The sequence below is a fragment of the Phalangium opilio genome, unplaced genomic scaffold, assembly GCF_054372755.1.
Source record: "Phalangium opilio isolate 3A_F unplaced genomic scaffold, DU_Popi_V2 ptg000209l_1, whole genome shotgun sequence".
NCBI lineage: Eukaryota > Metazoa > Arthropoda > Arachnida > Opiliones > Phalangiidae > Phalangium > Phalangium opilio.
In genome coordinates this window covers 4,170,899-4,194,495 of record NW_028324217.1, presented here as the reverse complement: position 1 = coordinate 4,194,495, position 23,597 = coordinate 4,170,899, and the positions used below count along the sequence as shown (strand labels likewise).

The following is a 23,597-nucleotide window of genomic DNA, read 5'->3' as shown; positions in this document are numbered from 1 at the left end:
TCTTTAAAGGTCGAGATCCAGCAAAAATTTATCATATGGAACCATACGTTTATATTAGCGAGAATTGAGTCGGTGGTTAATTTTGCAGGACTTCTTCCTCTTTAGTCTGAACTTACTAAGCCCAAAGTAAGCCTCACCAGTCGTATGCCGCTTTACCCCGAATCTATGACCTACTTCAATCACTTTATTACAAGCTCCAAATTGTAACCAGTGACAAACTCATGGAAGGAACATATCTTATGAACTTATTGTTATAGGTATGGAGATTTCTACTGCATCTCCGAGGTATTAACTTCTCCTAGAAACCGTTTTTGCTGGACCTCGGCCTTTAACACCCATTAATAAATATCCCACATTTTCCACAAGATATCTTCCATAAAAACATCGATTATTGCGAAGTCATTTGGAAATAAAATACGACCGCCATCTCAATCCAATCCAACTAAATACCAAACTTTAAGAAATCAACCGAGATATATTAATTACAAAATTTAAGACATTTAAGTACTAATCTACATTATATCAGTAAAAACCGATCAAACCAGAAGTAATTAGCATCAAATTACATATGGTAATAAAGCCAATCTTAGTTTAAAATCTTTTAACGAGATCACGCAATAAAGACAGTAAACCAGATTTTATGGCGCCACACATAAACGGATCGATTGAAAACTCCCATCCAAATGTTACCATACCAGCTGTAATAAGTTTCCTTAGAAACTGGTGGATTTCGTTTCACTGGGAATGGGATAAAGGTATGGTTTATAAGAGGACAACTAACTAATTAAGAATTCATAGTATATTGATTAACAGCAAAACTCTCCTTGCTTTTAACGTTAGTGATAAGGCACGGTTTTCAGGGTAAAGGTAAGTAATGTCTGCCTTCGTAATTATAAGAATTAATTTATTTAATGGATATGGGTGGGTACCAAATAAATAAATAAATAAATAAATAATCACTTAAAGTAGTGTTGGTCAAGTATTGAATTTCTCGTATTTTCAAAGAATTTGGGTTATCTATTGGTGTTGATATCATTATCAATGTTATTAGATAGGTTATAGTAGAAGCAAATAGAGATAATGGGAAGTGAGACTGTGGGGTAGATGTTTGTGGATATGGGTGGGAAGAAATAAATAAGTAAAGAATCACTTTAAGTACTGTTGGTCAAGTATGGCATTTCTCGTATTTTCAAAGAATTTGGGTTATCTATTGGTGTTGATATCATTATCAATGTTGTTAGATAGGCTTTGGCAAAGGCAAATAGAGATAATGGGAAGTGAGACTGTGGGGTAGATGTTCGTGGATATGGGTGTGAAGAAAGAAATAAGTAAAGAATCACTTAAAGTACTGTTGGTCAAGTATTGTATACTTCTCGTATTTTCAAAGTATTTGGGACCAATCTATTGATGTTGATAACATTTATCAATGTTATTAGATAGGCTATAGCAAGGGCAAATAGAGATAATAGGAACTGAGACTCAGTGGGGTGGATTAAAGTATTCGGTAGTGCATGAACAGTATCACGTTTACGACGTACTTCACGTCTTTATTTCTTTAACATTAGCTTCACACGCGAATCACACGTCACAGCTTTTACTGTTTCACTTTCCGCTATTTTCTATTCGCCCCTGATAATAGACACTGAAAAAACCGCACAGAAAATCCTATAATGGTAGGGTTAGCAATTCGAGGTCAACGACTAAAATTATTTGTATTTAAAGCAAATATCGGCTAAGTTTAGTTTAAACAAATGCCACTAGATGCTCCCATAATCGAGGGGTGGTATTTGCCCCTGATAATAAACACTGAAAAAACCGCACAGAAAATCCTATAATGGTAGGGTTAGCTATTCGAGGTCAACGACTAAAATTATTTGTATTTAAAGCAAATCTCGGCTAAATTTAGTTTAAACAAATGCCACTAGATGCTCCCATAATCGAGGGGTGGAGTTGACTGGCCCTTTAAGTTTAGCAAAGGCTAGATCTCGGTCTCCCCCCTCATGGATGAGTTCTGATTGGCTCCTACCCTTGGCAAGGTAAAATGTGTGTAGAAGATAAGCCTGAATGTTAGGGGTGCCACAGGAGCCGCCATTTGCTTTAAATTTAAATATTTATCGAAGCATAAATGATAAGTGCTACATTTGAAGATAAGTTTTTGTTTCTTATCTTAGTTCTGCTAGTGTCAGGTGCTAAATATGCCTAATTACTTTTATAGTTTATTGACAGTTTAATGAGTAGACCCCAGTATGACCACAAAGGAGAATCAGAATGGAAATTCATATGCCACCGGAAACATCATGTACTACCGTTACTGTCTGGGTTGCGTCCAACTACTAAGCCTAACGGGATGCGCTTTGTTATTCATGAGCATCTTGCCATTGGCTGTTTCTTCCTTTTTTGACGACTATGACGGTGGTGTTAACATGATTAGAGTCATTGGTTTCGCCACCTTAGGAGCCGCGTTGTTCTTAATTGTTGTCGCGGCAATTACTTGCGTTTCTCTAATGATTACAAGTTCACCAAAACGCGCGTCGCAAAGCGCCCGACCATCATGTACTGGAGAAGGTGTAGTCGAACCAACGTCAGTATGACGTGATTTTATATCATGAATATTGGTAACTATAACGTAAGCCTACCCTCGGCGAAATTTAACAGTTAAAATGCCGGGTAAAAGACGTTTTGCGGATATTTTATCATCAGCAAGATCTAGCAACATCTAGAACACGCCATTTTAAAATAATGCTGACAGCATAGGCCTATAAGTGCAAGGTGCTTCCTATCCCTTCCGTGGAAGCTATCCTAGACTAAGACGCGCTCAATGATTCTTTTTAGTATATCGTAAACATTATTTCTAAAATATAATTAATTCATAGAATTATATTCGTTGTAAATGCTGTTACAATTATGGTTAAGAGTGAAGTAAGCAGGAGGTTAAAAGTTTTTGAAAACCGCGCCTTTTTTAAAGATAGAAAAGAAATATAGCATCATTAAACAAACTCTAAGTCTAAAGCTGGATAAATTGTTAAATTCGTAAAGAATTAAAGTTTATAATGGTTCCTAAATTATATATTAAAATTTTACCTTTAACAATATCATTATTTTACAACTTTTCAACGCCACTCCAGTAAAGAATACTCCTTGTACTAAGACTCGGTTCAGTTCAGATCCTAGCACCGTGGAGTTGTTTTTCGTATTCAAATTTCAACAGAAGCGCTCTCTACATTTACATCAATGCATCACGCCGGCTCATAGATGGGCACTATCATATCATTTGATAGTTTTACCACTTGATACGATAGAAAACTAAATCTGCCCCTATCAAAGTATCAATTTTGATAGTTATTTTCGAGAAAAATTTGAATTATAATGATCGATTGAGTTTGATAGCTTAGAAAGTGCACTCGAAGTTGATATGATTCATTGATTCGTTGAAATCTTCTAGAGAAAAATATCGATTCTCAACGTGATCTGGCTACTAACCCCATCTTTTAGAAATAATAAAAAATGATAGGCATTATTCCTTGAGAAATAAATTGATTCTTTGAGTGAGTTTATTTGGCGACATCTGTTTTCTGATTTCATTTTAAAAAATTATGTGCTAATCTTTGATAGGCAATTTTGATAGTTATGAAAATTTCTGGAAAGATAAGTCGTTTTTTGAATGATATCGAAGTTTTTAATATATTTGAACGTATAGGTTTATTCTATAAGAAGATTCTGTACTTGGTGGTCGTTATAACCCTCTCAAACAAATAAATAAAAATAAAATAAACGATGGTTCAACAGTTCAAACTGTGAAGACGGAGCTTCTTGTATATAGAAGCTCCGTGCTGTCACTGATGTGAACGACTACTCGAGGAGGAAGAACGATTCCACGAAATCATCCAAACGTAGAATTAGATAAATTAAAGTGTAGATTTTCTGATTTTTATTACCCACAGTTTTAATTGCAATTTTTGCCTTTAATTATTATTAGTTAACCGTTTATAGTAGATGGTTTAGATTAAATCAAGGGCGAATAATTTGAAAAAGTTTGGATAGTAGCTTTTGAACTATAGACAGTTAAAAGTCAAACTTGAGAAATGAGATTATGGAAATTATATGAATATATGAAAATATTAGAAATTCTACAAAATCAGGAAATATCAGGAATCGATTAAACAGAGTAAAAGTAGGTAGAGCCCAAATCAGTTTGATCGAAAACAATCAAATTTAAAGTCCGGAAATTAAATAATCGATTAATTTAGTCGTTCCTAAAGATTTCAATTTGATTTGATAGGCAAAAAATCTATCTAACAATGAGAGCCAATCTAACATATTGAAGGAAGATTTGATAGTTTCACCATCTATGATTTGTTGAGAGGGAAAAAATCTATCTAACAAATAATGCCCGTCTAAAATATAGCTAGAAGAATTGATAGTTTCGCCAGGGATAAGGGAGTCAGATGGATTGGAAATGATGATGGGCGACCTGCGGCACCATATCTCTCCCAGTGTACCTCGCGCACGCCCCTACCTTTCCGTAGGCGATTGCTAAGTGCTGCCGCGTAGCGCCATTTTATTTGAATGAGAACTAGCTTCTTTTTTTGAGATAGAGGGAGCGTCCTTTACAATTTCGTCCGGCACGACCCTACCTAACCACTGGGGATGATGGGAGGACTATGGTGCCGTAGGTGGGGGTACAAAGGCAACGCTTAAGGTATGGGGGTTTCCACTCCATTATTCTCTCCTTCAAGGTTTCGCCAAATATGATAGTTTGAGAGGAAAAATATCTATCTAACCAGCAGTGTCAGTCTAAAATATAGTCAGAAGAGTTGATAGTTTCGCTATCTATGATAGTTTGAGAGGAAAAATATCTATCTAACCAGCAATGTCAGTCTAAAATATAGTCAGAAGAGTTGATAGTTCCGCCATCTATGATAGTTTGAGAGGAAAAAAATCTATCTAAGAAGGAGTTCCACTCTAAAATATAGCCAGAAGAATTGATAGTTTCGCCATCTATGATAGTTTGATAGGAAAAAAATCTATCTAAGGAGGAGTGCCCAACTCTGCGCCGGCTACGATAAGCGAGAGATACGACGACACTGAGTGAGATTTCCGTTGGGGTACTTGAGTTCCGTGGAATATTGTCATGGTCTCTTTTACGATACGGAATATGTCACTTTATTTTAATTTCCCCCACTAATTTAAAGTATGATTTTAGTAGTTAAAGAGTGATTTATTCAATTATAGCTCGACATTTATTAATTTTGAGGATTTTGAATCGAAAATCAAGCGCGTTGTTAATTTAAAAATGGAAACCCAACCTACGCCAAGGCTTAAAAACAATTGTTTTTAGGGCTCGGAACTTCGGAAGAAGTTTTTCCTCAACTTTGGAATACATAATTTCCACCGAACTTTGCCATTATACAAATGTTTCAGTTCGGTTTGTGAAAAGGGGAACTTCACTAGTTACGTATCTTCTTAATTTGTGTGTGAAATACTTAAAAGAAAATAAGTTAAAATGGGTTGTGCCGTGAGTTCAGTCGCCGATAAAGAAGCGGCAGAAAGATCCAAGAAAATTGACAAGGATCTTAGAGCCGAAGGCGAACGTCAAGCGAGAGAAGTTAAACTATTATTACTTGGTAAGTAAATTACTTATTATACACATTATAAAGCATTCTAGAGTATATTTGGCAACTGTAAAGTGTCTTAATAAGTTCATATTCACACCCAAAGCAGTTTAAACAACCCTACTCTGATTTAAGTAGTCTAGACTCAATAAAGGGAAGATAACCTTTAGTAAGATTGAAATTTCAAGTACGATTTTGCGATATAGAGTGAAACAGTTCGTTTTTGTCCCACATTAACTTAATCTATCTTCCCTTTAAAGGTTATATAACCCTAAACATCTTTATAGTGTTAAAATTCAAGTTTACAGCTATTTAAAATTTGTATTACACATTTCAACATATCCAGGGTTCATACAAACCTGGAAAACAGGGAAAACCTGGAAAAATCAGGGAAATAATTAGTTGACAAAAACCTCAGGGAAATTTAAAATTTTTAGTAAAATTCAGGGAAATCAGGGAAATTTACGTCAAACAGGGGCCGAGTAATTAAGCAAAATGTTCGTGAACATACCCTCCATAGGATTAACAATACACTATACTTTGGAGGCTCAAAACTATGGTTATATTAGAGATACGGGGATGTCCTTTGATTATGTAATAGTCGTATTTGCCCCCCATCCAACCATACTAAAAACTTGGGGCTATGAAAAACAGGGGCCGAGTAATTAAGCAAAATGTGCGTAAACATTCGCTCCATAGGATTAACATTACACTATACTTTGGAGGCTCATAACTCTGGTTATATTAGAGATACGGGGATGTCCTTTGAGTATGTTATAGTCCAATTTATCCCCCATCCAACCATACTAAAAACTTGGGGCTACGACAAACAGGGGCCGTGTAATTAAGCAAAATGTTCATGAACATACCCTCCATAGGATTAACATTACACTATACTTTGGAGGCTCAAAACTCTGGTTATATTAGAGATACGGGGATGTCCTTTGAGTATGTTGTAGCCCAATTTGCCCCCCCCCTCTTTCGTTAACATTTGCTCCATAGGATACTCCATATAGGGGAATAACCTGAAAAAAACTCAGGGAAGTATATGGGGGAAAAACCTGGAAATCTCAGGGAAATTTGTTTTCCAAAAGTTGTATGAACCCTGTGTTCACAAAGTTCTTGCGAAATAAAAATTATGAAATACCGAGAACATCCATCCCGATTTGATTTGGAATAAAAAATTTTGCATAACTTGACGTCATCTCATTTTATTTTTACCTTTAAAATTGGCTGATACGTTTACAGCTAACCTAACGTGTTTTAGTTTTTAAATTTTGTATGATTGAGCTGGAGAGAAACAATCTGTAAATATTCATTTCCTTTACACCCTTGAAAGAACGCTTCCTGTTTAGATTAAAGCCTTTTGCCTGTACGCAATGTTCATCAAAAAATCTCTCCACTACAGTGTGGTATAAGCCTAAGCTCCCTACCGACTCCGAGATTCATTGGGGGGAACGTATAGACAGACTAGTGTATGTCCTTTACATTTAGGAACCTCAACCTGTCTATTTAGGGAAGTTGAGCTTTGGCTTTTTGATTCATAAACAAGGAGACTCAGAGTGTCATTATTGTACCAATGTATACAATAAATTAAACTGAATTATAGTTTTTCTATATTGTAGTTTTCCTTAGTGTATTCTGGATAGTGTAGTTTTTCATAGTGTATGCTGGATAGTGTAGTTTTCCTTAGTGTATTCTGAATAGTGTAGTTTTTCATAGTGTGTTCTGGATAGTGTAGTTTTCCCTAGTGTATGCTGGATAGTTTAGTTTTCCATAGTGTATGCTGGATAGTTTAGTTTTCCATAGTGTATGCTGGATAGTGTAGTTTTTCATAGTGTATGCTAGTAGTGCAGTTTTCCATAGTGTATTCTGGATAGTGCGGTTTTTCATAGTTTATACTTGATAGTGTAGTTTTTCAAAGAGTATTCTGGATAGTGTAGTTTTTCAAAGAGTATTCTGGATAGTGTAGTTTTTCAAAGAGTATTCTGGATAGTGTAGTTTTTCAAAGAGTATTCTGGATAGTGTAGTTTTTCAAAGAGTATTCTGGATAGTGTAGTTTTTCAAAGAGTATTCTGGATAGTGTAGTTTTTCAAAGAGTATTCTGGATAGTGTAGTTTTTCAAAGAGTATTCTGGATAGTGTAGTTTTTCAAAGAGTATTCTGGATAGTGTAGTTTTTCAAAGAGTATTCTGGATAGTGTAGTTTTTCATAGTGTATGCTGGGTAGTGCAGTTTTACATAGTGTATGCTGGATAGTGCAGTTTTACATAGTGTATGCTGGATCGTGCAGTTTTCCATAGTGTATGCTGGATAGTGCAGTTTTCCATAGTGTATTCGGAATAGCGTAGTTTTCCGTAGTGTATTCGGAATAGCGTAGTTTTCCGTAGTGTATTCGGAATAGCGTAGTTTTCCGTAATGTATTCTGAACAGTGTAGTTTTCCGTAGTGTATTCTGAACAGTGTATTTTTCCGTAGTGTATTCTGAACAGTGTATTTTTCCGTAGTGTATTCGGAATAGCGCGGTTTTACGCAGTATATTCGGAATAGCGTAGCTTTCCGTAGTGTATTCCGAAAAGTGTAGTTTTTCCGTAGTGTATTCCGAAAAGTGTAGTTTTTCCGTAGTGTATTCCGAAAAGTGTAGTTTTTCCGTAGTGTATTCCGAAAATTGTAGTTTTCCGTAGTGTATTCCGAAAAGTGTAGTTTTCCGTAGTGTATTCCAAAAAGTGTAGTTTTCCTTAAATTATTATAGAAAGTGTTATTTTCCGTAGTGTATTCTATAAAGTGTAGTTTCTTTAGATAAAATATAATAAAATCGTCTAGGGTAGTAATAGTGTAAATCGGCTCTCATCAGTGAAAAACGAACAAGCAAAGTTTTTGTCAATTTACTAAATTCAAGAGTGTCTTATTGTCCTTACCCTAATAATAAATTAAATTAAAGTGGAAGGTTAATGGGAGGATTCAGGGCTCCTTTTTCGTGACGCTCTAAATTTCACTCGCAATAAAGAAAGATCCTCTTAGTTCAATGTCAACCCACCCGTTTGCAGACCAGTAAAGACTTGAGGACAAGCCAAGCCTAAGCGTAGTGTCAAAAAAATCTATGAAAATGCTTGTAAAGCTGAATGATAAATTCCTTCCTGAGAAATTCTACGCGTACATGTATTAGATTTGACAAACACCAGATCAACAAATGGCCTCAATTAAGGAGAAACTACACGCAACGCAGGAAGGTGGTTCTCATATCAAGAGTGAATAGGGAAGAGTGCGTGTGTCTCTTTGATGAGGACTTGTTGCTTCCAGGCGAAATTACTAATAACTACTCGATCTAAATACACTTTTATCGGCCTAAGTTTATGATAAGTCCCAAAAAGTTAAACATTCGCTTAAGCTCAAGTGGTACTTAGAGGGGAGGAGTTACGGGGACGTGACGTCAATATTGGTATAGTCTAAATTGTATGGCCTGAGCTGACGACTTCCAATATGATCGGCAAAAAACCGGGGTAAGAGATAGGAGGGTATGACGTCACTAGAAAGTTCGTAGTAGCAGACTATAAGGAGATGCCAAATGGGCGTGGCTTGAGATGCAGTATGATCCCCAAGGGGTAGAGATAGGAGGGTGTGACGTCACGAGAAAGTTCGTAGTAGCAGACTATAACGAGATGTCAAATGGGCGTGGGTTAAGATGCAATATGGTCCCCAGAACCGAGGTAAGAAATAGGAGGGTATGACGTCACGAGAAAGTTAGTAGTAGCAGACTATAAGGAGACGCCAAAAGGGCGTGGCTTAAGATGGATCCTCCCTTTTGTACCAAAATGGCACCGAACTTTACCAAGTGGAAGGCTATTATTGTCTAATTGGGGGGCCTTATTTCAATTCATTAAAAACTAGTCGCGTGTTATACACTTTAGTCTAACTTGTTAAGGGTATTATGTTCTTATGGTTCAATAATATTACGTAGCATTATAGTGCCACACATTTCATCTACTCCTGCTAATATATTAATAAATTTCACTGGAAAAATACTAGTGGTTGACAGCAAAATATGAAGTGCTCGGCTGTATATAAAAATCGTACTTTTTTTATCGATATTAGATTCATATTTAATGCGTTTGTTTTTGATTCATTTTTGGGTTGCTTTTTTAATTAAAACGGAGTTATTTTCATTTGCATAATTTAATTCTAACTGTACTGTAGTGGTGGTATAAAATTATAATTGCAAATGATATAAATGCCAGTCTCCAAATAAACAGTGTGATATTTTGTCAATTTATGCTTGAATAAATATGTACTTCGAGGGTTCATTAAAGGTTAAATCAGGGATAGATTTAATTTTAGAAGTAGGAATGGAGAACGGAACGGTTAGTATTCACTTCAGTTATTCCGACTCATAGACCACCCAGTATAGATCCCCTCCCTCCAACACGTAATGTAACGAAAAGTTTAAATTATCTTATTGGCTGCTCACTTAAACTACGTTTTGATGACGTTGCTGACGGCGACGGCGAAAAATAGAGACGTAATTCCTTTTTACCTCTGTCGCTATGACCCTCCCGCCTCTTCTTTCATACCCCCCCCCCCCTCCGTCCCGTCTCGTGGAAGGGGGTCCGTCCGGGATTTTGACGCGCGCCCAGATATTACTCTGTTTTCCATTCCTACTTCTAAAATTAAATCTATCCCTGGTTAAATATACAGCGTGGAACAAATCAAGAAAACACTTATTTTGATTAAAATATCGCTGTAATGAAATTGGTCATTCTTATTACTAAAACAAAGTGCGGGTCACGTGGTTCCCCTTCACGTAGACATTAGTTTTAAAGCAAAACTTAACTGTTGTACTTTTAAAAAAAACCCATTTTGATAAAGTACTTAAAACTTAAATACAATTCATTTCATAGGGGCTGGAGAGTCAGGAAAAAGTACCATCGTAAAACAGATGAAGTGAGTGTTGACCACACCTTTTCATATTATTGTCAACTGCGCAATTATACTTATTTAAATCTTATCTTAAATTAAAATTAAGAATAATCCACGAGGCTGGTTACACTAAAGAAGAATGCCTACAGTACAAACCAGTTGTTTACAGCAATACCATCCAAAGTTTAATGGCCATAATTAGAGCAATGGGTCAGCTTAAAATTGAATTTGCCGGAGATTCAATGGGCAATTCCGCCAGAAAAGTGTGTAGCCCACTTTCATGTTTTTTTAGTTATTGCAAACGCAAATGATTGCAGCAGTAACCCATCACCAGAGAAATAAAACTTCATTTTCCTACCTTGACGATGTTTAGGATGATGCCAGACAATTTTTTACAATTGCCGGTGCTTCCCACGAAGGTGAATTGACACGTGACTTGGCCGCAATTATGAAACGTCTTTGGGTGGATAGAGGAGTTCAAAAATGTTACGCTCGTTCCCGGGAATATCAGCTCAATGATTCCGCATCCTAGTACGTATAAATTGTATTACAAAGTTTTAGTTTATTGTAAATTACTTAATATTGTTGGTTCTTTGCGTTAATTACGTAATATTGTTGGCTCTTTGCGTTAATTACTTAATATTGATTGTTCTTTGCGTTAATTACTTAATATCGTTGGTTCTTTGCGTTAATTACTTAATATTGTTGGTTCTTTGCGTTAATTACTTAATATTGTTGGTTCTTTGCGTTAATTACTTAATATTGATGGTTCTTTGCGTTAAATACTTAATATTGTTGGTTCTTTGCGTTAATTACTCAATATTGTTGGTTCTTTGCGTTAATAACTTAATATTGTTGGTTCTTTGCGTTAATTACTTAATATTGTTGGTTCTTTGGGTTAATTACTCAATATTGTTGGTTCTTTGCGTTAATTACTTAATATCGTTGGTTCTTTGCGTTAATTACTTAATATCGTTGGTTCTTTGGGTTAATTACTTAATATCGTTGGTTCTTTGGGTTAATTACTCAATATTCTTGGTTCTTTGCGTTAATTACTCAATATTGTTGGTTCTTTGCGTTAATTACTTTGTTTTTCAGTTACTTGAATTCATTAGACCGTATTTCCCAACCTAACTACATACCGAGTCAACAAGATGTTCTAAGGACACGAGTTAAAACAACGGGAATCGTCGAAACCCATTTCAGTTTTAAGGGGCTTCATTTTAAGTGAGTTTAGATCGAACTTACTGCAAATGCAGTGCAATGCAATGCAATGCAATGCAATGTAAGATATGTTTACTTACTTCTTTACATAACGTTTCGTTTCAGGATGTTTGATGTTGGCGGCCAAAGATCAGAGAGAAAGAAATGGATTCACTGTTTCGAAGGAGTTACTGCCATCATCTTTTGCGTGGCTTTGAGCGGTTATGATTTGGTTTTAGCCGAAGATGAGGAGATGAACAGAATGATTGAAAGCATGAAACTCTTCCAGTCGATTTGCAATAACCAATGGTTTACCGAGACTTCAATTATCCTGTTTTTGAATAAGAAAGATCTCTTTGAGGAAAAAATCGCCCATTCGCCATTAACAATATGCTTCCCAGAATATACAGGTAAGCTTTGATTTACTTAATATTCTTAACTAAACCGAAAAAAAACGCGTTATTTTGGGAATAAAACGAAGTTTTAAGTGACTCGGATACCATATTATTATCGTCATATCGCGGTAAGTATGAGATTACTATAGTCCACTCGGGGACACGCCCCTCTTAGAGCAATCCACTCGCGGACACGCCCCTCTTAGAGAAAGCTACTTTAGGACACGCCCATTTAAGAGAAAGCTACTTTAGGAGACGCCCATTTAAGAGAAAGCTACTCTACGATACGCCCCTCTAAGGGAAATCTACTCTACGATACGCCCCTCTAAGAGAAAGCTACTCTACGATACGCCCCTCTAAGAGAAAGCTACTCTACAATACGCCCCTGTTAGAGAAATCTACTCTACAATACGCCCCTGTTAGAGAAATCTACTCTATGATACGCCCCACTAAGAGAAATCTACTCTATGATACGCCCCACTAAGAGAAATCTACTCTACGACACGCCCCTCTAAGAGAAATCTACTCTACAATACGCCCCTCTAAGAGAAATCTACTCTAAGATACGCCCCTCTAAGAGAAATCTACTCTACAATACGTCCCTGTTAGAGAAATCTACAATACGTCCCTGTTAGAGAAATCTACAATACGCCCCTGTTAGAGAAATCTACTCTACAATACGCCTCTCTAAGAGAAATCTACTCTACGATACGCCCCTCTAAGAGAAATCCGCCCCAAGACACGCCCCTGTACTCCTAATAAAAGATACAGCCTCATATCAAACCTGTACTTATGTATATGTCTCAAACAAACTCATCTAACAAATTGCACATTTTTTTAAACCATTAAGGAAACAATACGTACGAAGAGGCGGCCGCTTATGTTCAAATGAAATTTGAAAGCCTGAATGAACAAAAAGATAGAAAGGAAATCTACACGCATTTTACGTGCGCTACCGATACAAATAACATCCAGTTTGTGTTTGACGCCGTAACTGACGTTATCATTAAAAATAACCTTAAAGACTGTGGCCTTTTCTAATCCTAACAAAAAACGAACTAAAACTAAACCTAAACCTAACGGTTTGCCAAACATTTTTGAATCCCTATACATATATATATATACATATATATATGGTTTAAAGATATACGTTAATTCCAAACAAATATTGATATTGACAATCAAAATACTTCTCGCAAAAGCAAATCGTTGCCATTATGATAAATTGTGGGTCCAATTTTAAAAATTTTTACCATTTTTTTAAAAAAAATCTTGTGGAAAAAAGAAAGTTGTAAGTTTCGTACGTGCCAACGTAAAGTTGTTCTACCTCTCTTGCGCGTTCGCTTAAACATTTGTGGCGATGAACAAATATGTGCCACATCCACATTTGTTCGTTTTTCTATAATCTTTTGTAATTAAGTAAGTGCCAATTAAGAAGATAATTACTAATTAGAGTTTTTTGCGGAATTGCGGGGTTTTTAAAGTTTTCTATTGCGTCTACTATCGCTTGGTGTAATGTTAGGCACATGACATACGTATGTAGAATAGGTAAAATGCATTATCTCTTTCAAATTAGTAATTACGCTGTTGAAAACATTTTTGATACAAGTTTTTGCGAAATTGATTGTTATATAACGAATGTTGATTAATATATCATGAATGATAAAGTGCGTTTTTGAAGCAATCAAGTTTTTACGACAACGTAAATTATACCACGTGACGTTTATTATATATTGATCTCTGTTAATTGTCTTCCTAATATTACAGTGGTTAAGTTTTTGCAGTTAAAAGGAAATTTTTAACGTTTACAAAACAGCCTGTGCGAGTGGCAAGGCTTAGTTTGCAAAAATTAAATAGTAAAACCCCGTTTCGTGGGCTTGACATAGTAGCAAATAAATAAATAAAAATATACCGGTACGCCATATTGAAGTCATTTTACACGTCTATAATTATAATTATAATTATAAAGTTGAAAGGGGTTTTTACAGTTACTACGGCGAATTATTAAAGGAATAAAGACAATATAATTTAAAGTTTTTGTCATCAGGAGCTTTGGCTCATCGTATTTTTAAAGCTAGTTGTGGGTGGCAACAATACCCCAAAAAAGCTTGCTAACCCTCCGCAATTGCCAATAAGAGTAAAACAAGCAAGCAGTGAGCATGTATGAGAAGGTACCTTTGCCTGCAAGAGACCTAATTCTCCGTCAGCCCCTCCACCCTTTCAAAACCGGTACCAAGCTGTGGCTCGGTATCAGAGTACTGCACATGCGCGATCGGCACAAAAGAGAGGAAAAAATTCTTAATAGAGAGCATGTATGTGAAGGTACCTTTGCCTGCAAGAGACCTAATTCTCCGTCAACCCCCCCCCCCTTTAAAAACCGGTACCAAACTATGGCTCGGTATCAGAGTACTGCACATGCGCAATCGGCACAAAAGAGAGGGAAAAATTCCTTAATAGAGAGCTTTCAGTTGGAGGAGGAGCCGAGTCTCGTGACATAATTTACGTTGCCATATTGGTGGGTTTAAACTGCAGGAATTAATCTGAGACCACCCTCCCAATATGGCTACCAGAGCAGGCTGTACGAATTGGGAGGGTGTGACGTACTACTATCCCATCTGAAAGCTCTCTATAGATCACGTGACGTCTGGCTTCTCGTCTGTGCGCCGAGGTAGGTGCGCGTGAGAGAGATACCGGACTGTGCCGTTATAGTTACCTTCCCTCTCTTTGACACTTCTTATACGTGCTCACTGAAGCAAGCCACTTGTGGAACCCGTTAATAAAACCATAAAATCTAATTTCCCTTTCTTTCGAAACCATAAATTCTATCCACCAAATTATGTGCAATTTTGAATAAATTTAGTCTTTACATTTGTTTTATATATATTATGTAATCATCAACGTATGATGGTTTGAGATGGACAGGGATGAAATAAGGAAGAATTATACTGTTACGCTAATTGGGATTATACAGTACTATAACGTAATAAGTATAATTAAAATTGAATGCTTTAATTTTGTAAATTTGCTTCAAATTAATTAATATCAGCTAAAAAGTAGATTTGACACAAGAAAGGAGCCCAAACATTGTGAGCTTACCGAGGCGAGTTTCTCTGTTCACCAATTATGGATTACACGTAATAAGTTTAGCACTGTCAAGGGTTTGCACTTTTTAAAGTTACGTGTAATCCCTTTAGTACAGAGTGTGTACGTATGACGCTAAGTGACGTGCCCTTCGGACCTTACCATTCTTATAAGAGAGAGATTTCCTGCGTCACTTCTACTTTTTCGCTGTTAACATTGATAAAGTCTGATTGTAAATAAGTTAAATTGCATATTGAAATAAGTATTAGTTAAAGAGTGGTTTTATCATTCGTGTTATTAAAAGTTAATAAAATTGAACAAAACTATAGGCCTATAAATTCTTTCCCTCTAAACCTTACCTGATTTTTAATCCTTCCACGTTTGTTGCAAATTGTAACGGTAACTCCAAACAGTTTAGTTGTAAATTTGTTTGTAGAAACGTATAAAATTACGCAGAAACTGAAATAAACAAATTTATATTAACTATTTAATTTCATCCTAAAATAATTAAAACTTCGATGATCAATTATCACGGACTCATTTTCTTAAAGTTAATGTATCAATTAAAAAAAATCATTTTTTATCGAAGTAAATTTCGAACTTTTCGAAGTTATCTTTATCTTTAATTTGACACTCGACAATTCTACGAGTTGTTGCCGATGTTGTTGATATCAGGATCATATGCGTACAGTATACCTTAAAACAAAGCCTTCTTACACTTTGAACTGTGAAATTTATACATATATTATGTTTCTATCATATGTAATATCGATTTGGGTACAATAGAGCTATCTCAGTTGTGACGTTAGTACGTTACTCGTTTGTACCTTTGGTGACCATGTTTCGTACCCTTTGGTTTTATGGGCATAGCTGCATGGGTGACGTCATACTAAGCCTAGGCTTCTGATATAGCTGTATCGTTAGAGGTGTAATTTTATACCGAATGTTTTAAATTGTATTTTTCTAAGAGTATCGAAAATTAATTTGCATTTTATACTGAATGAATTTTAATACCGATTGTTTTTACATTTAATTCAAAATGAAATTATCGGTTTGGCACATACCAACCAACCAATGATTCTTGTTTTTAAAAAGGGGTTATCTATCGCGATAAAGGCCAAAGGTCGTGTCAAATTGTTAAGCTTTTATCTTTCTATTGATTGTATTTTTGCCTATTAAATACTTTTATGAATTTTAATATTGTGTTGATTTCATTTTTGGTGATTGAAGTGTTGTTGGTTTTGTAAGAGGAATTGTTAATCTTCAAAGTGATGCCTTGTGACTCTTGTGAGGCGCTGTCAAAGGCTTAGGAAGATGGACTGCAGTGGAAAATAGAACAATAGGTGGGTTTCCATATTCACTACGTAGCAGCTGAACTCGCAGGTGCGAAGAAGAAAAATAGTTCGCCAAAATTTCCCTCCAGGTGGCTGGACAATAGCAATGTAAAATTTCCATAGAACCATTCCTTGCGCGCCAACTCGCGAGAGGGTTTAGCATTAGATTTGTCTTCTTAGCCCCTTTTACGCCTATCTCAATACTTCACTGCAGAATTTGGAAACCCACCTATACGAATATTACCTGCAGAGAAACAAACTTCCAGGGGCACGCCTACATACTGGATTGGATAATTTCCCTGTCGCCACAAGACAACACTAGAGGCAGCCCAAGCTCACTGCATCTGAGAGGCTAGCCAACTCGGTCATGCCTCTAGCGGTGTCTCCTGACATGATTGAAATTATCCACTATAGAGGCGTGGCGTGCCCCTGGAAGTTTGTTTCCCTGCATGTAATATTCCTATTGGTCTATTAACCGAGTGTAGCACTGCTGTAGCCAACTTGAAGGGGGAACCACGTGTCCCACAATTTGCTTCATCTATGGAAGGCTTTGGACTTTGGAGCGTTTGTTTAAACTAAACCACAATTCAAATATGAATAATTTCCTAAAACAAAACCCTTAAACCTGTTGAACTTGGTGCTGAATTTAATTGGGTGAAAGTTAAACATGGGAAAAGTCATGATATGATTTCCAAATGATGGAGTGGTGATAAGCCTTGGTGTGGGGAATTGGAAATTTCGAATTAACAACTTGAAAAATATTAAAGTAGTTTCAAGTTGAAACTTTATTTGATTTCAAAGCAAACAAGAAGATTATTTGGTATCAACATCGTAGATAAGATATGTACAAACATTGTATATTATTTGTTAGAAAGAGACTTTAAAATATTACAAAAAGTGCCTCATAATGGTGAAGTCACTCAAAAATGGTCTTAAACCGGGGATTCTGGGAAAGTTTCAATCTTAAACAGACATTTTCATTTCAATTTTTGGATAGGGATTATACCCGACGAGTTCAAAGTCTTCAAACTTAAAATCCTCAATATTTTCAACTTTCCGTTTTATAACTAACTGTGGAAAGGGCCTTGGCTTTCTGCTTATTTGTTCGCGCAAGGCCTCCACGTGATTTGTATAAATATGAGAGTCACCCATAGTGTGTATAAAATCCCCGGGTTTAAGATTAGTCACGTGAGCAATGATGTAAGTCAGTAAGGCGTAACTGGCGATGTTGAATGGTACACCTAAACCCATATCAGCCGACCTCTGATAAAGTTGGCATGACAACTCCCCATCATTAACGTAAAACTGAGTCAAACAGTGACAAGGTGGGAGCGCCATCATTGGTAAATCAGACGGATTCCAAGCACTCATGATTATTCTTCGACTCGTTGGGTCATTTTTAATCAAGTTTATAACGTCTTTAAGTTGATCGACACCCTGATTTTCGTAATTATCGCGCATTGTTTTATATTCAGCCCCAAAATGGCGCCACTGAAAACCATAAACCGGTCCTAAATCACCCTCCTCTCTGTCCTTTAATCCTAAACTGTCCAAAAATTTACGGGAGCCGTTACCTTCCCAAATACGGACGCCTTTATCTGATAGTTCCTTAGCGTTAGTACTGCCACGAATGAACCACAAAAGTTCGTGAACAATTCCTTTCCAAAAGACTCGTTTTGTTGTTAATAATGGAAAAACACCATCTCTTAACGAGTAACGCGCTTGCATTCCAAATATGGATATAGTACCAGTTCCAGTACGATCCGAACGTGGTTTACCGTTTTTCAATATTGATCTTAATTGTTCTAGGTACTGATTTTCGTCAGATTCAAGTTCAACATGCTCATTTAAACTTACTTCTCCGTTAGAATTATTCATTTTAACGCGTTTATTATTAAAAGCTTCAGTTACATCGCAAAGAGCCTCTACATTACCACCGTTTTCCATTTTGTTAAATGCAAATTTAGTTTTTAATTTAGACAAAACTTCCCGTACTACTTCAAAGTAAGCAACTTTATCAATGGAAGAAGCCACGCGACTCGCGCTATTTTCCGTTTTTCCCGCCAAAACGAAACCTTCCCACGCTCTTAAAGCCAAACCAAGGCCCAAACACGACGATTTCATCGTACAATTACACTATAGATTAAGCCTAACAATCAAGTACCTACCTATGCCTAGCATAGCATCCACCCGTCCTCTTTCGAAGTCTGCTTGTGAAATGAATCCCATTCCCATTGATCTCTCTCAATCGGAAAGGGCTGTAAAGAAGCAAAAAAGTAGCTTGACATGGTGCCCCTTAACCCTCTGCACCATTGCAAACATTTTCTAAACTCTCTAATGCTGTTTACCATCGGCTGGCGGCTGCTAGCAATCTACCACCATGGGGCAATATTAAATTAGAAATATATGAATTTAATTCAATTTTAATGGGACTTTCGTTCTCTGTCGAACAAAATTACAGCATAGGAATTGCAATGGAAAACTGCGACCAGTCCAGGAAATAAGAATATTTTTAAACTAGTCCTTCCTTCGGAGTGAAACCTCCCCCCCCCCACATAGAGTTCGAAATAATAAACTGGTCTCCTCTTAGTTTTACTGTAGATTTGTAATTAATAATTTGGTTCCCACACTTCTTCAATTTAAAAAATGTTTCAGACAATTAATAAAACTGGTTTTGTACTATAGGAACTTATGTGCTATTTCCCAGAAGATTGTCTGCTACAAAACTAAACAACAAACAATTAGCCAATGAAATCGCTTGAAAGTGACGTCACTTCTAAGTATAAACAAACGACTCATTCCGGGTGAATAGCTCAACCACAGGCTCCACAGCTGCCATTACTGATGCGTGAAGTAGGTTGAATCATTATTTACTTTCGTTTATCTGTGCAATTCATCGTAAATAATCGCAAAGTAAAAGTCAAAAAATCCTGGCACTAAACTATCATCTTAACTAAGGTAAGTTTTTCTATGGTTTTAGTTTCACTTTTGTTTTGTGCTATTTTCGGCATTTACAAATTCCATACGATCTTATCGAACTCTAAAAGTTAAAGTATGAGTTGTACCTTTACATTTTCTTTGAAGCAAAGTATTATAAAACAGGAAATGGTGTGGTTAATTTCAGAAAGTATAACGTGAAATGGTCAGAACCATGGGTAGCACAACACCTGGGCCGCCAGGGTCTCAGATTCAGATTAGAGGTTTGGAAAATGGGCTTCAAATTGAAAATGATGACCTTACGTCAGATTTCAGTATCATCGCTCATCCTTCTGAAGATACGGGACCTCTTCCCCCTCAAAGCCAAAATTTAGACTACTTAAATCACTTGCAGTTTTCCGCTATTCAACAACCACCATCAATGGGCCCCGTTTCCATGAATTCAATGGATGAAATAAAACAGCAACTTCGAGATATCGTTACCGAAAACCAAGAATTGAAAGGTTTGTTATAGGGAGCTGTCAGTTGTGACGTCAGATCCAACCAAGGTTAAACGTCACGAGTCTGCCTTTAGCAATGGGCGGCCATGACAGTTACCGTTTTTTTCTTTATGGGAAAACAGCATGGGTGACGTCACACCCGCGCTTCTGACAGCACTCTATAGGGAGCTAACAGTTCTGACCCTGAGGCGTCACACCCTTCTATCTCTTACTTGAATTTCATCCCCCCACCCTAACGGTTGGAAACAGTATAGTGTGTTACCACGAACTTTGTAGTGACGTCACATGCTCTTATTTTCAGGCGACCATATTGGAAGTCGCGAGACGTCGTCAGCTTGGGAAATACAAATTCGGGACCCAATATTGACGTCACAGTTTTTCCCCCTTACCCTAGCTTCGTGGTAGCTTACTATTCTACTTGCAAAAATTCCAACCAGAGAGGGGCTGCGTGACGTCACACTATCTCTTCCCCCTAGCCAGTTGTTAGCTCCCTATTGAAAGTGTACTGTAGGGATCGTGGAAAATGTTAAAAAGAGCATGTTTTCCCATTAATTTAGCGGCCCTTGAACAAAATAGTGGAATGCTTAAAAATTCCTTTGAAACCATTGTTAACTACCAAGATAAATACATTAAGGCCATGAACCGTCAAAAAGAAAGTATTAAGAACATGACAAAAATTCGTGAGGATCTTCAAGAGGAAAAGGACGCTTTACAAGCAGCATTAGATGAAAACAAAGAATTGGTCAATACTTTGACACAAGAGAAAGAAACAGCTCAAAAAGAACTTGAACGCGTTGCAAAATTGCTGTCACAAGCTGAACTTGAAGTTTTGACAATGAAACCCGAATTAGATCGACAACAAATTCAATGCATGCATTTGGAAGAAAGCGTCAAAGAATTGCAGACTGAAAAGCAACAATTAGAGTCGGAAGTGAGGACTCTGAGATTAATGAGACCAGCTGTAAGTTTGAGAACATGGAACGTTATAAAGTACATTGAATGGTATTCACGTTGCAATTTCATCTTAGAGCCAAAGTCATCGTGTTCCTTTAGTAGTTACTGATGAAGATAATGGTTACACTGTTGTACATAATGGTGGAATGTCATACGTATGCGACGAAGTGGTAAATAAGTTGGTTATTTCGGGGGAAAATCAAGTTTTCAGCTGCAACACCTTGTGGTTCATTCTCAAAATGAATAACCCACCCCTTTTGCGCATCTTGTACTTTTTCAGGCCTTGATGAAACAAAACCTTGAAGCCATGTCGGAAGAAAAGAAACTTTTTGTCAACTTGCTCAAAGAGGAGCAAGAGCAGGTATAAACCTATTAGGTTTCCTTGTTGTGTCCATAACACTTAAATCCTGGAAACACTCCTTTTGTGTTGCGGATTGCTTTACCTTCCTTATTTCCAAAAATAGACCAAGCAATTGCAGGCTGAGTTAGCTTTCAAAGATGAAAAATTGAGAAAGTACGAGGAAACTGAACGAAAACAGTTATCTAGTTGGGTGTGCCCTACAATTGCTGCTCCTCCTGATACAAAATTTCCTTTAATGGAAGAGGAACTTGTGAATAAATCAATTTCAACTGTGAATGACACAAATTTAGAATTGGAGAAATGTCAAGAAAGGTCCGTATTCGTTAACGAGCTGAACACAAACAACCAGGACAAATTAACTCATATCTCGTCACAGATTTTCTAGCATCAATCAGCAATTATCAGAATGCCAAGATAGAATTATGGCCAACATGAAGGATTACGGTAAAGTTCCGGATGACGTCCAGAACTTGATTGATGAAATAACAATGCTACGCACTATTGTAAAGGATGAACAAGACACCAAAGAAAGCTACAAGTACGCGCGGATAAGCATAAATGTCTTAAAACCAGCGTAACATTCAATTGAATTGAATTCAATTCAATTTCGCAGGATACAATTAGAAGAGTGCCAACTGAAGTTTCAGAAAGAGTACGAGTCGTTAGTACGACAATGGGAAAGTTACAAGTCTGATGTTAAGACTCAAGTTAGTAATTGGGGGTTATCGATGTATTCTTGACAAAAAAAAACCATCTTACATTGTTGTTGGATTACAGGGCAGACACATGGAAGCACTTTCCGAAATTGAGAAACGAACTAATCAAGAAAAATTAGACGAATTTGTTGCCAAAGTTATGGACTTGGAAGAAAAGCTACAAGAAAAGGAAGGAGAGTTGAAAAGAATGAAGAATCAACTCGAGATGATTCAACGTGAAACTGAGCAAATTCCGATACTCCGTAGTCGAAATGAACTGTATCAAATCAAGCTTCAACAATTAGAAGAAGCCCAAAGAGAGAGTGAAAAACTCATGGAAAGCAAAAATAAAGAAATAATGTCACTTGGCATACAAGTTTCGCAATTACTTGACGAACTTAATGCGCACTCTGGACAACAATTGATTGCAATGTCAGGAAAAGATTATGATAAACTAACATCATCCAAGAGTGAACATAAGAGACAATCGAAATCAAAGGCTTGTCCTGTTCATAAAAATGGCAAAAAGTAAATGCAACGCAGTTAGGGATATATTATTTCAAACAGTAAGTGAAACAGAACTTATTACCCGTTACTTGTTCACAGGTCGCTCGAAAGGTCAGGTGAGTTACTTGGAGCTGTTGGTGGAGAGAGTTACAAATCTACTAGCGAGATTCAACAATTAAAGCCGGCTGAGAATGTAATTTGATTTAGTATAGCCATTGAGGACTGTTGTAATGAACTTTTTCAATTTAGGTAAATAATTGTCCTCGTTGTAATCTTGCCTTCTCTGGATATCACGCCTTGAATAACCATGTGCAAGAATGCTGTTTTAACGATAGGGATGGAGGCTTCCTTTAAATATTTTCATTGCTAAATACTATGAACAAATGTCCATAGCCATGTTAACATTCTTTTAAATTGCAAAATGACTCGCTATCCGAAGTGTTGATCAACAACATGTTAAATTAGTATAATCAGTACAATTAACCAGTATATATTTAACACTTGTTTAAATCGCATTGTCTATTGAAAGAACCAAATGTTCTTGTAAGTTTTGGTTCACTTGATTGTAGTATAAAGATGTGTAAATGACTTCAGCTTCTTTACTCTGTAAATTTCTACTTTGTATTTACTATTTAGTAATAAATCTAGTTCTATATCCATTATGTTTCATTAATACATTGTAAAATCTCATGGGATGTTTCATGGATGAAGCTAAACCTTGCTTATGTCTAACAAGAAGCTAAACCCTGTCCTAACAACAAGTTAACATGATAAACCCTGTCCTAACAACAAGTTAACATGATAAACCCTGTCCTAACAACAAGTTAACATGATAAACCCTGTCCTAAAAACAATTTAACATGATAAACCCTGTCCTAACAACAAGTTAACATGATAAACCCTGTCCTAAGAACAAGTTAACATGATAAACCCTGTCCTAACAAGTTAACATGATAAACCCTGTCCTAACAACAAGTTAACATGATAAACCCTGTCCTAACAACAAGTTAACATGATAAACCCTGTCCTAACAACAAGTTAACATGATAAACCCTGTCCTAACAACAAGTTAACATGATAAACCCTGCCATAACAACAAGTTAACAT

General features: G+C 36.5%; 5 protein-coding genes across 7 annotated transcripts in view; 4 read left to right on the top strand and 1 right to left on the bottom strand.

Annotated features, from left to right (window-relative positions):
* The first annotated feature begins 460 nt into the window (after positions 1 to 460).
* Positions 461 to 2,990, top strand: LOC149618517 (uncharacterized). 2 transcript variants are annotated; one of them, XM_089854125.1, is made up of 2 exons: positions 461 to 755; positions 2,216 to 2,990. In XM_089854125.1, exon 2 carries the CDS (start codon positions 2,247 to 2,249, stop codon positions 2,589 to 2,591), a length of 345 nt encoding a protein of 114 aa, XP_089710251.1. In that variant the 5' UTR covers positions 461 to 755; positions 2,216 to 2,246; the 3' UTR covers positions 2,592 to 2,990. The 2 variants fall into 2 exon arrangements, with proteins under 2 accessions (XP_089710251.1, XP_089710250.1); XM_089854124.1 differs by having other exon boundaries at positions 466 to 867.
* A 1,442-nt stretch (positions 2,991 to 4,432) lies between these two features.
* The window catches only part of LOC149618511 (uncharacterized), a 33,709-nt gene continuing 14,544 nt past the window's right edge, over positions 4,433 to 23,597 (top strand). The window contains exon 1 of the transcript XR_016375175.1: positions 4,433 to 4,699. The gene's annotated coding sequence lies outside the window, so the exon portion shown is untranslated. The remainder of the gene's footprint in view (positions 4,700 to 23,597) is intronic.
* Positions 5,092 to 16,400, top strand: Galphai (G protein alpha i subunit). Its single transcript, XM_089854118.1, has 7 exons — positions 5,092 to 5,624; positions 10,505 to 10,547; positions 10,630 to 10,786; positions 10,897 to 11,054; positions 11,622 to 11,750; positions 11,853 to 12,136; positions 12,972 to 16,400. Exons 1-7 carry the CDS (start codon positions 5,504 to 5,506, stop codon positions 13,160 to 13,162), a joined length of 1,083 nt encoding a protein of 360 aa, XP_089710244.1. The 5' UTR covers positions 5,092 to 5,503; the 3' UTR covers positions 13,163 to 16,400.
* Ts (Thymidylate synthase) lies at positions 17,298 to 18,739 on the bottom strand. Its single transcript, XM_089854117.1, has one exon. The coding sequence runs from the start codon at positions 18,658 to 18,660 to the stop codon at positions 17,500 to 17,502; it is 1,161 nt and encodes a 386-aa protein (XP_089710243.1). The 5' UTR covers positions 18,661 to 18,739; the 3' UTR covers positions 17,298 to 17,499.
* On the top strand, positions 19,211 to 23,149 carry LOC149618514 (uncharacterized). Of its 2 annotated transcripts, none has more exons than XM_089855959.1 (11): positions 19,211 to 19,389; positions 19,661 to 19,976; positions 20,531 to 20,934; positions 21,002 to 21,097; positions 21,208 to 21,288; positions 21,392 to 21,600; positions 21,665 to 21,826; positions 21,902 to 21,995; positions 22,066 to 22,511; positions 22,590 to 22,683; positions 22,740 to 23,149. In XM_089855959.1, the coding sequence occupies exons 2-11, from the start codon at positions 19,676 to 19,678 to the stop codon at positions 22,842 to 22,844; spliced, it is 1,992 nt and encodes a 663-aa protein (XP_089712085.1). In that variant the 5' UTR covers positions 19,211 to 19,389; positions 19,661 to 19,675; the 3' UTR covers positions 22,845 to 23,149. The 2 variants fall into 2 exon arrangements, with proteins under 2 accessions (XP_089712085.1, XP_089712084.1); XM_089855958.1 differs by having other exon boundaries at positions 19,330 to 19,494.

Excerpts from the sequence above, each read along its gene's own strand:
- LOC149618517 (XM_089854125.1), top strand. The coding sequence starts at position 2,247 with ATGACCACAAAGGAGAATCAGAATGGAAATTCATATGCCACCGGAAAC.
- Ts (XM_089854117.1), bottom strand. The coding sequence starts at position 18,660 with ATGAAATCGTCGTGTTTGGGCCTTGGTTTGGCTTTAAGAGCGTGGGAA.
- Galphai (XM_089854118.1), top strand. The coding sequence starts at position 5,504 with ATGGGTTGTGCCGTGAGTTCAGTCGCCGATAAAGAAGCGGCAGAAAGA. Across the intron at positions 10,548-10,629 it reads ACCATCGTAAAACAGATGAA|AATAATCCACGAGGCTGGTT; the intron begins GTGAGTGTTGAC and ends ATTAAAATTAAG. Across the intron at positions 11,751-11,852 it reads TTTAAGGGGCTTCATTTTAA|GATGTTTGATGTTGGCGGCC; the intron begins GTGAGTTTAGAT and ends GTTTCGTTTCAG.
- LOC149618514 (XM_089855959.1), top strand. The coding sequence starts at position 19,676 with ATGGTCAGAACCATGGGTAGCACAACACCTGGGCCGCCAGGGTCTCAG. Across the intron at positions 21,289-21,391 it reads TCAAAGAGGAGCAAGAGCAG|ACCAAGCAATTGCAGGCTGA; the intron begins GTATAAACCTAT and ends TTCCAAAAATAG. Across the intron at positions 22,684-22,739 it reads AATTAAAGCCGGCTGAGAAT|GTAAATAATTGTCCTCGTTG; the intron begins GTAATTTGATTT and ends TTTTCAATTTAG.